Source organism: Natrix helvetica (assembly GCF_964273705.1).
Source record: "Natrix helvetica genome assembly, chromosome: 13".
NCBI classification, from domain to species: Eukaryota; Metazoa; Chordata; class Lepidosauria; order Squamata; family Natricidae; genus Natrix; species Natrix helvetica.
The window spans coordinates 15083359-15097990 of NC_138557.1; the positions used below are offsets into that span (position 1 = coordinate 15083359).

A 14632-nucleotide genomic window follows, 5' to 3' on the forward strand; every position below is an offset into this window, starting at 1 on the left:
CCCACCTGCAGGATCAGATAGCGCAGGGACAATGGAGCCAGGCGGAACTGACGCACAGCATCAATTGGCTGGAGCTCAGGGCGGTCCGCCTTGCCCTGGTGCATTTCCACCGCTCTGTCAAGGGCAGGCACATTCTAGTCCTCACAGACAACATCGCCACCAAGGCCCATTTAAACAGACAGGGGGGGGGGGGAGGACCAAATTAGGGGCCCTTATGCGAGAGGCCAAGAGACTGGGGCAATGGCCGAGAAGAATGTGCTATCCCTAACAGCAGAGCATATAGTGGAGGTGGACAACATCAGAGCTGATTGGCTCAGCCGGGCAGAAGTAGACAACTCGGAGTGGAGATTGCATCCGGCCATCTTCAGGGAGGTAATGCACCGTTTCGGTCACCCAGAGGTCGACTTATTCGTCACGCACCTCAATGCCCAACTCCCGAGGTTCTACTCCAGGTACCAAACACACGGGGCAGAGGGGGCGGATGCCCTCCGTTGCCCGTGGCCCCGGGGACTTCTCTACGCTTATCCACCCTTGCCCCTGATTCCCAGGGTCATTCAAAAAATTCTCCGGGAGGGGGTGGAGGTGGTACTAATTGCCCCTTACTGGCCCAGGAGGCCATGGTTTGCAGATCTCCAATCGCTCTCGGTGGGCAGAGCGTGGAGAATTCTCCAGGAAAGAATATCCCTCAGCCAGGGGTCCCTGGAGCACTCAGAACCCTAATGGCTCCAGTTGACCGCGTGGCGGTTAAGCGGCGCATCCTGAGGGAGGAGAGATTCTCCCCCAGGGTAATAGAAACCATCCAGGCCGCCCGAAGACCCACCACAGAGTGCGTTTACAGCGCGACATGGCGGGCCTTTTCCACATGCTGTAACTCCCGTGGACAGGACCCGGTGAAAGCCACCGTCCCTCTATTGCTGGAGTTTATCCAGGCAGGCCTGGACAGGGGGTTAGCTCCAAATACTACTAGGAGACAAGTCTCGGCCATCTCTTCAGTGCTTCTGTGCGGCAGAGCCCAGACACTAACCCAACAACCTTTGGTCAGGCAGTTCTTGAAGGGGGCGTCCAACCTCACAGTACATAGGTACCCCTCCTGGGACTTACACAAGGTGTTGGATGCCCTGACGGGGGAGCCGTTTGAGCGATTGCGAACAGTGTCACTAAAGTTTCTAACCCTTAAGGTGGTGTTCCTGGTGGCCATCACGTCCGCCAGACGGATATCAGAACTGCAGGCCCTGTCCGCCAGGGAGGACCTCTGCATTTTTCACCGGGATAGAGTGGTGTTGCGGTTGGACCCCTCCTTCATACCTAAGGTATGTTCATGCTTTCACAGGGCACAGGAACTGATTTTGCTCAATTTTTGCCCGGACCCTTCTCACCCACTAGAGAGGAAGTGGCACACCTTAGACGTAAGAAGGGCTCTGAGGATTTACCTCAGAGGAACCTGGCAGCATAGAAGGTCTGAGGCCCTGTTTGTCTCATTCCAGCCGGGGTCTCTGGGCAAGAAGGTGACCTCCACCACCATAGGCAGGTGGCTGAGGACCTGCATAGCTACGGCCTACCAGTCTCAGGGCATACAGCCACCCAGTCCCATCACAGCACACTCCACACGAAGTGCGGCCACCACTGCGGCCTGGGCTACCCAGGCGTCATGGACAGAGATACGTAGGGCAGCCACGTGGTCTTCCCCCTCACTCTTCGTGAGGAACTACAAGTTAGACACCTTTGCCTCGACGGAGGCTTCGTTTGGTCGCAGGGTCTTACAGGCAGTTCATAGGGCAGGGGACACCCCCCACCAGGCTTAGTTTGGCCAGTGCCCTCAGTATGTGACCCTCCCTAGCTTTGGTACGTCCCATCCTGGATACTCCCCCCCCCTCACTATGGGGAAAGGGCGTTGGTACTTACCTGATACGCCTCTTCTCATAGTGGGGGGAGGAGTATCCAACCCCCCCCACACACCCCGACATGGTGATGTTATATGTATTTGTAGAATGTTGCACAGTTATGTTTAAGTTATACTTCAATGAAAGGTTTGAAACCATACTAAGGTCTGGAGTGGATGGCATAACGAGTCAGATAGAGTTATTTGCCAATAACTGGGCGGTGCCTGGTGGGCCATGGGCGTGTCCCAAGAGCTTATCTGACTAAATCAGCTGGAGGATAAGGTCAACCCATCCTGGATACTCCTCCCCCCACTATGAGAAGAGGCGTATCAGGTAAGTACCAACGCCCTTTTCCCCCCCTCTTAGAGAGTAAACCGTTGCATAATATATCAAAGCTGGAAAAGCAACTGTTTTTCCAATGAGCCTTTGGATGTTTCGATTATTCTTTTTTTTTTAAATTTACTGCAGATAAGAGCTTTTTTTTTTTTCTTTCTTTCTTTTTTTCTTTTTGGAAACCTGGTCTTCAGCCATTGGCTGATGCAAAGATTCAGCCACAGCAACTGCCATGGAATTCTGAGTCTCAGCATTCTGCTTTCCCCCACAAAAGGATTTTGCATAGCAGCTCTCCTGCCTTTCTTTCCCTCAGTATTAAAAAAAAATATCAGTTACTTTCAGCAGGCTAAGGAAACCGGAAGGTTGCCATTTATAAAATCAAATGTAATTTGTAAGATCCGTAACATGTCACAGAATGAGAAACTGTGAGCCTTTTTTCCCCCTATGTTCCTCCATAGCTACAAGCAGCTCAAGTAACTCCGGCTTCATATTGTCTTGGATTCAAGCTGGGTCGGGTATAATCATTGAAATCCTAGATTTAAGTAAATCAAAGCAGAGAGAGTTATGTTGAGTTTTAGCAGGTCTAGGCACGAGTTCAATCTGTAGTTTTGAGTTCTTTGAGGGATCCTTGTATTTTATTTTCGGTTGCTGTTGCTTGCAAGCAGGTTTGGAGTGATTGTTTTGAAAAATGGCAAAATAAACAGCAACAGTATTACTAATAGATATTTTTCCCCTGTCATACTGCCCTCCTTTAGATTAGTTATTTGGCTTATTCAGAATTGTACAAAAGCTTCCTTTTGTAATGGGAATTATTTCTAGGGTTGGTAATTAGGCTGCTATATTTTACATTTTTCTAAAAATTGCATTCTTTACTTGTAGCAAGCATATAAATGCATTCGATATAATTTTTGTATTACATGGCAAACGTGTATTATTTTAGGGAAGGGAGAAATACTAATCAGTTGCCTTGGGTGATGCAGAATCCCTCCTTTTAATTAACAATACCTTTCCCTTAGGCCAGCCAACACCCCCCCCCCCAAAAAAAAAACCACCCAAAAAACTTCAGCATCTTATATGACAGTCATATTACTAAAGTTACTAAGAGCCATTTTCAGGATCATACCAGCTGTTAGACAGTAATGCTGCCCAGGATAGTGTTGACATAAAATTGCTTGGTGGATTTTTTCCCCCCATTGTCTTAACTTTTGCAGCTGCTGGCTGTTAACTAAAAGAGAGAATGAGTCAGTCACAAATATATCCCCACAGCACTCTTTACTTGTCTTGTCTTAGCAAAACCGTGTCTTGGAAGGTCCTTTTATTCCTTCTAGCTGAACAGCCAGGAAAGACTAAAAGAAATGAATGGTTGAAGCACTTCTGCATTGCCTTCGCCAAAACCTATGCTCCCCAATTGACAAAGATGTTTATGCTTTTTATATCTCTTCTGAAGGGGTTCTTGCATAGGAAGAACCTTATCTTGTATCTGAGAACCACTGGACGGTGCCCGGGTGGGTTAATCACTTCTCTTGCAACTCTCTAGGTGATGTAACTGATCTTCAAGCTGGTTGGACACAATAGATAGATGTTAGGCCACTCTTTACGTTTCTGCACTGGTAGGAACGACTTCTACCTGCCACCACTTTTAAATCAACATGAGCCTGCTTGAACTCTATGTCTTCAACCCAGGTGAGAGCTTAATATCGGGGCTAAGCTTTACTCGTGAGTCAGATATTTCTCAGTGTTCAGAGAAACATTGGTCAGATACAGTTGCCTGCAGATTGTCATGCCTCCAACAGAGCCTAAATCTGCAGAGGAAGATGTGCCAGAAATCGGGAAGGTGGCTTTGTTGGCTTTGGAGGAATGTGGGAGAAGCAGGATGAGGCAGCCTAGGTCCCCTCAGTGGGATGGCTTGTTAGTAGGGAGGAACAGGGGCAGAATGACCGAGAGAGGGCAAGCAGTGGAAATGGGGAGAGACTGAGCTCAGGTGATGAGCAAGGGCTGCCTGCTCCTGATCCCCAAGCACGGAGAGTGGAAAGAAGGTGGGAACAGCGCAGGCCGACACGATGACTCAGGAGGAGAGCGCCCTGCTCCTCTTCACAAGGCACACCTGAGGACTCAGATTTAAGGAGACGCTGTGGGAAAGGGGCGTTCGTTGGGAACAAATGCTGAACTTGTACAGTTTTGTGTGTCATTCCAGACGTCTCCCTCCTTGCTTCATGGACTCATTTCCCTGTTCCTTTGCTTTCCTGAACTGCGCGCAGCCAGAGGCTGCCACACACTTCACCCTAGGACTTGCCAAGAATGTGGGAACGTTTGGGGCATTAAAGGGGAGTTTGAACTCTCAGCTGGCGTGTGCCTTATCCTGGGTCATCACACAGCTCTGGAATAAGGTTACCCACAAATGCACCCCGTGTGGTGATGGCCGTTTCCTCCTGTGAGCGGCTGGAGATGTGGTGCTGGCAGCCATATTTTTCAACATTCAGACCGACTTACTGTGAATACCAGAGGCTGTTACTTCCAGCAAATTGATTTAATCTTCTGGTTGCACAGCGACCGTACAGTGCACCGAGAGTCGGTTGTCACAGAGATTGTGGCTCCGTGTTTATCAAATCCCTTTTTTCAGTAAATAAGGGAAGTTTTGTTTTTATTAAAACGTCGGTCATTCTCACTGGGAAACATATTTTTCATTCTTTTGACAGCAGCGGCTTTTTATAGGCTGAGATTGATCAGGGATGTTTTGTTTTTAGCCATATTGGAGACCTGCTTCAGGAGATTGTGTGTGTGTGTGTGTGTGTGTGTGTGGATTTTTCTTTTCTGTCAGAAAAATCTGAACACTTTTTTTTTATTTTGACTGTTACGCCTCATAACTACTTTTGTACAGCTATTTTGAGATATTGCAAATTTATCTGCAGGTGTTAACAAACATGTTTGTGGAAGTTTGGCCTTGATGTGTCTATATTTACTACTGCTATTAAGCAACTTTATGCAAATATAAATGGGCCTTTTGTGTGTATGTGTGTGAATCATCTGAAATAAGAAAAACGTGCCTTTTGCACAGGGGCAAATTGCAACAATTAGGTTGTCAGTTTATGAATGGTCTGGAGATTTTATTTTCTCAATATGTTGCTCTTCCAAGGTTTTCTGAGCTCCGATGTTAGTTCATCTTTCTCATCATGATCACCTTAGGTCTCCAGGGGAGGGGGTCCTACTGTCAAGATTTCAATCTCCCAAATCACTGATATTGCAGTTCAGGTATCTCAGAGATTTCTGTAAATCAGTTCTACATAAAAGGACTCTCCTTGTGCCACATCACATGTGAAGTGAGCACTCTTTTAAAGTTAACTTTGGGTCCTACTCCCCTTGGTTTTTGAAAATGTGTCACATCTTTTAACCTTAGTTCTTGAGATCGCTTTCTAGTTGTGTAGGTTGTGGAGTCCTGCAATCATTTTGTTGCTTTCGTTTTACGTATTGTTTTATTTTCATTTATTGACTAGTACTGTAGATTGAATGCAGAAGGCATTGCTTTTTTGGACAGGCAGTTGGGAGTTGTAGTCGAACAAATGTTTATTTAGCTGACTTAACATAAACTGTAGGAAATAGCTAATACCCTAACGCAGCGATGGCGAACCTTTTTTGGCTCGCGTGCCATAAGTGGGGGGAGCGCAGGGGGGTCGTGTGCAGGCGTGCCGCACCCATAATGCAATGTGCAACCCCCCCAGTGCGCATGCGCGCACTACAGGCGCAACTCCCCCCCTTTTGCATGCTTTTTTCGCCCTCCCCAGGCTCCAGAGGCTTTATAGGAGCATGGGGAGGGCGAAAACAGCCTCCCCCACCTGCCCGGAAGCCCTCCGGACGCTTCAGGGACCTTCAGTTAGCCACAACCAGACCAAGCTGGGCCAGTTCTCTCAACTTGCAACTTGCTCTCTATCCCAAGACACCGGCCCAGCCCGGCTGTGGCTGATTAGTTTCCCTTACAGCTAATCCTCAACTTACAACCATTTGTTTAGTGACTGCTTGAAGTTACGACTTATGACTATTTTCCACACTTACGATTATTGTAGCCTCCCCATGATCATGTGATCAAAATTCAGACTGGCAACGGGCTCGTATTTCTGACAGCTGCAGTGTCCCAGGGTCATGCGATCACATTGGTGACCTTCTGACAAGCAAAGGCAACGGGGAAGACAGATTCACTTAACAACCGTGATACTAATTTAACACCCGTAGTGATTCATTTAGCAACTCTTGCAAGAAGGGCCATAAAATGGAGCAAGACTGTCTTGCTTAGCAATTACAAAAAGTGGGGCTTGATTGTGGTTGTAAGTCCAGGACCAGCTGTTTCTTGAAGGATGTGATGATGAAATGGCCCTGAGCCCATGGAGGAGCTGAAGAAAGCAACCCCTCACTTGGCTGCTTCAAAGAAAGTAATCATCCAATCACCATCCTTCCCCAATTATTTAATTAATTATTTCAAGATAATTCTGCCACAAATTTGTCTAAAATCTGTGAGTTTAAATTTGTTAAAGGAAAAATGCCTGTGCAACTGATCATATTTCCAATGTATTTTCCCCCCAAAATAGTAATGGAAAAGTCCACTGATTTGTGTTTTTAGTACTAAAAGGGTTGTTAAATTTCCCTCTTGTTTTCTGACCTGTTTTCTGTTCAGGGTGGATTTGATTTACATCAAGTCGATTTGAATCACGATTTAAATCACTAGTAAAAAGGCTTGATTTAAACCAACTCGATTTAAATCATAATTTTTAAAGAGCAGCTGTCATCTCTGTCCCGCAAAGATCACGATTTAAATCACTAGTAAAAAGGCTTGATTTAAACCAACTCGATTTAAATCATAATTTTTGAAGAGCAGCTGTCATCTCTGTCCCGCAAAGATCACGATTTAAATCACTAGTAAAAAGGCTTGATTTAAACCAACTCGATTTAAATCATAATTTTTGAAGAGCAGCTGTCTCTCTCTCCCGCAGCGGCTCCTCCTCGGATTTGCTGTTGACTCACTGACAGTCCCAACATTGCAGAATATACAGCCTCATCCTGTACAACTAAACTCCATTTCATGCTGACTAAACTAAATTATTAATGTATCTCAAATAGAAAACTACTTTTAAATAGATTTTCATCCCAAAATCCTTTTATTAAAATAAATTTGATAAAAATTTAAATCAATCCAATTTAATTTTTTAAAAAAACCGATTTAATTTTTTTAAAAAACGGTTTTTATTTTTTTTAAAAAAAACATCGCTTTTTATCCACCCTGTTTCTGTTGTTTCAGAGAGCAGGTATGAAAAGGTGTTTTTATTTTACAGAATGGATAACATTGTAAGCCTCCCAGAGTCACCTTGTGGTGACATGGTCAGCAAACAAAAATGAAAGAGAGAGAGGAAGAGAAAGAAGGAAGGAAGGAAAGAAGGATTGGTCTAAATTTTGAAAAATATTGCTTATAAAAAGTATCTTGATAGTGGAACCAGTACGGGTTACCCAATATTAGGTACCTTGACTGAATGTGTTTGAGCTAAGCTAGAAAATCATCTGACAGGGATGCTTTAATTCCTTGTCCTCCTTGGTGATGTTACCTAGTTTGGCAATGACCCATCTGCAAGAAATGCAAGCTCCAAGTCCCATGGACCCCACAGTTCCACCCTGAGCTATAAATACTCTCTTCTATTGAATGCTTTAATTTGGAGTCTTAATTGGACTTGATAGACTGAGTGCCCCCTTCCTACAGTGTGATTATTTGAAATCTGCAGGGTGCCAGGTTGGGAAAGAATTTCTCGGTGTAATCATATCATATGAACAAGCCGTATAATTTCATAAAAGAAAACAGAACCTCTTGTTGGTAAGTCCAGGCATATATCCTCGAGGAAACGAGGCAGGCCACTGAGCAGGAAAAGGTCTTAATCAGATTTGAACAGACTGTGTCCAACTAAGTTCTCTTAGGTAGGCTTCTGTGATATTGTAATGTTTCAATTTATGGTGGCAATTTGAATATTTTACAGAATTCTAGAAGTAAAGGCTCCTTAAATTCTGATTTATAATGGCTAATTTTGCTTTGATAAAAATTGTAACACACCCAGTCACATCTAAAAAAAAAAAAACAACGACACCCATCCCAAAGATTTTTGACCATTTTAGCCAGTTTCAGTTTGTCCAGTAGTTAATCAAGAAGCTATACCTAGTTACAGATCAACCAGTATCCAGTTCATAAGCTGTTTGTTGGCAACTTAAATTAACTTACAAAGTTTGTTTAATTCATTTGATCATGTGATCATATTCAGATGCTTGGCAACTGACTCATATTTATGACGGTTGCATTGTCTCTGGGTCTTGTAATAACTTTTTGCGACCTTCTGCAAGCAAAGTCAATGGGGAAACCAGATTCACTTAACAATTATATTACTAACTAAACAACTACAGTGGTTCACTTAACAACGGTGGCAAAAAGATCGTAAAATGAGGCAAAATTTGCTTAACCAATGTCTCCCTTAGGAATAGAAATTTTGGGATCAATTGCAATCATAAGTGAAAGATTACATGTAATAAATAAACTAGCTTTGGGCAATTTCTGTGGCAGCTAGGAATGATAAGAGTTGTAGTGAGAGGCGGGGCTTGACGTTGCAACAACACGACATGCAATCTTGGGGCTCCAGGATTGCTGTCAATATCTGTTCCTGGACGGACCTTTTGGACCTAAACTGTTCTGAAGGAACAGTGATAGAGAAGAACATGTCCTGCTGATCTCAGGGACATCACAAAGTCCCTGATTGATCCAGGAGAAAGCTCTTTTTGCCAGCTACAAGAGAAGCAGCCAAAATGGCTGCAGAAGGTTGGGACAAGCCCCTGAAACAGAAGCAGTACAGGAGAGACTGTGTGTCGAAATGGTGGGGGAAAAAATTATTATTAGAGAAGGGAAACCCCAAAAGACTGGAGTTTAAAATAAAATTGAAGACAGAAGAAAATAAGCGGCGGATTAACCCTGGTTTAAAACTATCGTGTTATTTTTTCTACCTTAACATTGTTTTGTATGGATGGACTTTTTACAAATGCCTCTTACTTTTAAACTGGACTGGTCTCTTTTTTTCCTTCTTCCTCTATACTTTTTCCATTTTTTTGTATTCGTGGATTAAAAGTTTCTTCTCTCGTAAAGCTTGGTCGGAGCATAATTTTTAAACATTTTTTCCCCTCTTCCAGAGCCTGGAGTTTACAGAGAGAGGCAAAAACAGATGGAAAATAGGTTACACTGCCATCTAGTGTCTAGAAGCTTGGCAATATCTGATATTACAAAGTATAGGCTTTGTTTACTGAAAGGCTCAGTGGAAAACGTTTTGTTTATACAGGTGTTCCTTTGAAGGAAAGAGAAAGCTTTGATTTTGAAAAACTCCACTGAATTTGTTTGAAATGAGATCGATGAACCGGAACTTTATTTCAGATGTCAGATCATAGATGAAGAAAGAAGAGAAAATTTGGCAGAAATAATGAGAGTAATCTCGACAGAAGCACTAATGATAACAAAAGTTAAGCTGATAAAAGGAGCAGATAGAGGGTTTCGAATCCTTATAAGACATGCAATGAATAGCAAGTTCTTAAGAGAAGTCCACATAAAACTTATCAAGAAAACACTTAGAATATAGACTTTACAAATGGCAAGAGATATTGGACTACACTATTTCTGGAAGGATACAGGATGATGAAGTGAAATGTCACAATAAAATTTAGTTAAATGTAGTTAAATTTTGAGTGCTATATACAATGTAATAGCTATAGTCAAATGATTAATAATGATAAAGCATTTATATATACTAGATTGATAATATGAAATTTTATAAAAACTGTAAGTGAGGATTATGGAGGTGATGTTGAAAAGCCTTTTTATAAAAGATAAACAATTCTATATAGAATAGAATATAAAGATGTAATATCATTGGATGATTTCAGGATGATGTAATGAAATGCCATACTATAAATTTACTTCAAATTTAATATGCCTTATGTTGAAAGGATGTAATAATAGCTAGGCCTAATAGATGTTTAATAATTATAACAATTTGTATACTAGATTGATGATACTAATAATGGGGAAAAAACATGGAATTGAAAATTATTAGAGAATGTTATCAATGCTAAAATAATAGAATGATTTAGAATAGGATAAAAAAATAACTCTTTATTATTGGATATATTGAAGATGATATAATGAATCATTATAATATTAATGGTTATATATTTAGAATACCTTTTCTAAAATGGAGATAATAATAATGATAATCAAACAAAGGAAGCATAATAATGTATACAAAGATATCTTAATTGACAATATGTGAATTTTGATAAAATTCAAGTGATGACTATGGAAAGGACGCAGGAAGACCTTGTAACCAATCGACACACTGTATGTAGTTGAGGAGGCTTTTATGTTATATGTGTTTTGTGTTTGTGTTTCTTTAAAATAAAAAAAATATTTAAAAAAATAGTTGCAGTGAAATCCACAGAGTTGGAAATCTTATCCTAAACAAAAGGGCATTCCTTTGTAAGGATAATGGAAAATTAGGTGCTGCCTAACAATAAATTGTGAATTAAAAATGATACCCATTACTTCCATTGTTGTTAGTTGTGAAGTTGTGTCCGACCCATCGTGACCCTATGGACAATGTTCCTCCAGGCCTTCCTGTCCTCTACCATCCTCTGGAGTCCATTTAAGCTCATTACTTCCATTACTGCAAGCAAAATAAGACTTTGCATTTTGAAGATGCTACTACATCAAATAATAAAATTTTATAGCATTACCAAGTAATTTGGAAAACTTTTCAAAGCAGGAAAAAAAACCAGTAGGTCAGTGGTGGAAAACAAAATAATAATGATACAGTTCCAGAGGACTGAAGGGCCAAACTATAATTTAGGTACAGCTGGCTCTTCTATTTTTCGGGGGGGGGGGGGGGAGACGGTTAATCTGGCAATACTAAGATATGAATGGTTTAATTCTTTATGCAAAAATATGACTCTTGTGCTAGTTAGCATGTTTGACTGTAGGGATAAAGAAGGGTTCTACATTATTGCATTGTAGAGGCCTCAACTGTGTCTTGCATTTTCCAACTCATTTTAAATGCGTCAGATATGTGCTGAGCAAAGTTTACAGTTTTCCCATAAGACATAGCATGCTTTCTGAAGCCAACTTTTGTTTTGGGGAATTCTATTTACACTCGACGCTGTGTTTTTGCCCAAGATCGCTGAAGACGGCACATGTAGTGATATCACTTTGGTGGTAAATACTGTGTAATGAAGGCACCGAAGCTCTGTCCTGGGTGCTGAATATCTTTTGAAGGCCAGATGCTTGACATGTAATGGGGGGCGGGGGCGGGGGAGACCTACTAGTTCTACATCGATTTCCAGATCACACTGTGAGTGAAAAAATGGTACAAACCTATCTTTTGACAACTTTTAACATTAATAATAATTCTGAGTAGTTTTTGCAAGAATAAGCTTACTGTAGGAAGAAAATGAGAAGCAACAGGCTGCCATCAAACAGTTGTGTCAGTGTTTATTATTTCATTCTTTGGGATTACGTTCCAGAAAAATGAGCTGAAGTATTTTATTAATACAAACAGAAATGTTATTGGTGGATTGGGGGGAGTGAAAGAGAGAGAGCGAGAGAGAGATGATAACAGTAGATGTGTAATTTGCAGAGCTAGAAGGGCAATATTTTCAAACATTATTTATCTGCTGATAAATCGTTCTGTTCAGCATATTTTATGCACATGGAGAGACAGTTCAAGTGAACTAGTAAGATGAATATTGATGGTGACAGTTGTGTGGCTGTTTAATGCTATTTTATCTTTTGAATTTACATACAAAGTTTCCCTAGCTACTGCCCCCTGCCCTGCCCCTCACCCCACTCCTAACATGGACTGCCAACCCAACCATATTGAGAGAAACCGCTTTATCCATTCCTTCGCTATATTGGTCCATGCTGCGGGCTACAATCCACATTTATCGATGTGTTTCTGTTTTCTTTGTCCTCCAAAGCTGGAGATGCCGATGATCCACCAAGAATTACCCCGAATCCAGTCATCAATGGGAATGTAGCCATGGCTGATGGTCACAATAACACCGAAGAAGACATGGAAGATGGTGAGTTAACTTGCTCTCAGGTTGGTGGCGACTGGAGAGCTGCCTTTGTTTTCTTCAGCAAGTGGTCCCCGAGGGTTTGATGTGCTAGTTACGGACACCTATCTAGGGAAGAAAACTTCTGAAACATTTGAGACCAAGCTTGTAGCGGATAAAACGGATAAAGATCGTTTTCTTCCTCTTTCGTAACTCAGAATTATTAAATTAAATTAATGGTAGATACAGGACAGAGAAAACAAAATAATTCCCTACATGCTAAATAAACAACTTGGAGGATTCATTGCTAAGTGTCATGGGCTGAGTGAAGAATTGCTTCATTTTATCTATTCTGAATCTGAATCCAGAATCTAGAATTATATTGTAAGGAAAGGGTGTCCAAACTTGGCAGTTTTAAGACTTGTGGACTTCAACTCCCAGAATTCCTCAGCCATCTGGCTGGGGAATTCTGGGAGTTGAAGTCCACAAGTCTTAAAGCTGCAATGTTTGGACACCCCTCTTGTAAGGAAAAAACTGTCTTTCTAACCCCACTGTATAAAGAGTATTATTTTAGACAGTTTTGTCAATGTTTTTCTTATTTCTAAGTTAACAAGTTCCAAATAGCGCAAACTTTTGTTACAATTGTGTTCATGCAGCCCTTGAGTTTTACCATTTTCTGCTTCTTTTCCACTTAGTGAAAAACATTGCACATGTTTTTTTGTAGACTGAATAGGTATTCTACACAAGGAACGGATTTGAAGTTTTCCAAACCAACAATTTTTGCTAATAATTTCCTAGGAATTATTGATCCAATAGAATATAATCAGAAGTTACGAATGAACTCTTGAATGGCTTACAATTAATTAATAATCGATAGAAGGATTAGCCAATATACAATATTTTATGCAATATTTAATATGTCAGGAAGTAAACTTATGAAGTAGAGGTAAGAGCTGTGGTGACTCAGTGGTTGGAATGCAGTATTGCAGGTTAACTCACTGCCCACAGCCAGGAGTTCGATTGCTCAAGGTTGACTCAGCCTTCCATCCTTCTGAGGTCAGTAAAATGAGGCCATAGATTGTTGGGGGCAAGATGCTGAATCTGTAAGCTGCTTATAGAGGGCAGTAAAGCACTATGAAATTAGATAGATTGATGTGTGTGTGGGGGGGGGGGGGAGATGGATGATAGAAATATATTTGAAAAATATAATTTTCAAGAAATTGAGTCTCTTTTCAGTTGTTTGCAACTTTGATTTGATAAACCTTAAAGAAATATACAACTTAAAAATAAAATATTTATTAAAAAAACAAATTATGCTATTTCTTTTAAAAGAAAAATACAGCAACAGCTCTAAAGTACATTAGGCAACACAAATTAAGATTGAGATATTTGTATAAATAACTAAATATTACTGTTTATTGTTATTATAAGTACCTGCAAGGAGGAGTCTTTTTTGTTCATTAAACAATATAAGAATGATAAGATAATTTTAGATTAACTCCCAGGAGTTTTCAAACATGGTAATACAGCAGCTTTCTTTTTTTAAAAAATATATGTAATATAATCCTTCTTAAAATGAAGTATCTCATTAGTATTTGGATTTGGCAAGAAATAAATATTGCCACTAATAGATAAATCATTTTCATTAGATTTCCTGGACCATTTTGGCTTTCTCTCTTGTTCCCCAACAAGCCCCCTCCCCCCCTTTCATTTCAAAAGGCTAAGAAACCGCACACACAGACACACCAACCCCCATTTCAAAAGGCTAGGGGTGTTTAAGGATTACAATAGTAAACACATGTCCTTGTGCACTCCAAAAACTGCCAATTGTTTTGACATGCCATAAAAGCCAGTCCCCAGATGGTAAGATACATCTGCCTGACAAAGAATTGCTTTGATTGCAGGGCGGGTGTCCAAACTCGGCCACATTAAGACTTGTGGACTTCAACTCCCAGAATTCCTCAGCCAACCATATGACTGAGGAATTCTGGGAGTTGAAGTCCACAAGTCTTCACGTTGCCGAGTTTGGAGACCCCCCCTGCTCTTGATTGATAGAAGTTTTGGACAGATGGCTGGACCAACGTCTGGACCAAAGTTTTGAGAGATGGTTCAGCCTGCGTGCTTTGCCCCTCTTACGTGTACTATCAACATGCACAGGCAAAAGCAGGAGTTAGTTTTGACAGCATTTATGTTCCCTATGCCATCCTTCTGGGAAACTCGCAAGATTTGTTTTCTTGCAATGTACATGTATGACCTAGACTGACTGACTGTCTTGTCTGTCTGTCTACCTAATTTAGATACTGACCATCAGG

The 14632-nt window shown here is 41.3% G+C and overlaps 1 protein-coding gene across 3 annotated transcripts in view; it reads left to right on the forward strand.

Moving 5' to 3' along the window:
• The window catches only part of USP7 (ubiquitin specific peptidase 7), a 101989-nt gene that overhangs the window by 32116 nt on the left and 55241 nt on the right, over window positions 1-14632 (forward strand). For all 3 annotated transcript variants that reach the window (XM_081966006.1, XM_081966005.1, XM_081966007.1), the window contains exon 2: window positions 12243-12347. In XM_081966006.1, the coding sequence (XP_081822132.1) occupies window positions 12243-12347 (105 nt within the window). The remainder of the gene's footprint in view (window positions 1-12242; window positions 12348-14632) is intronic.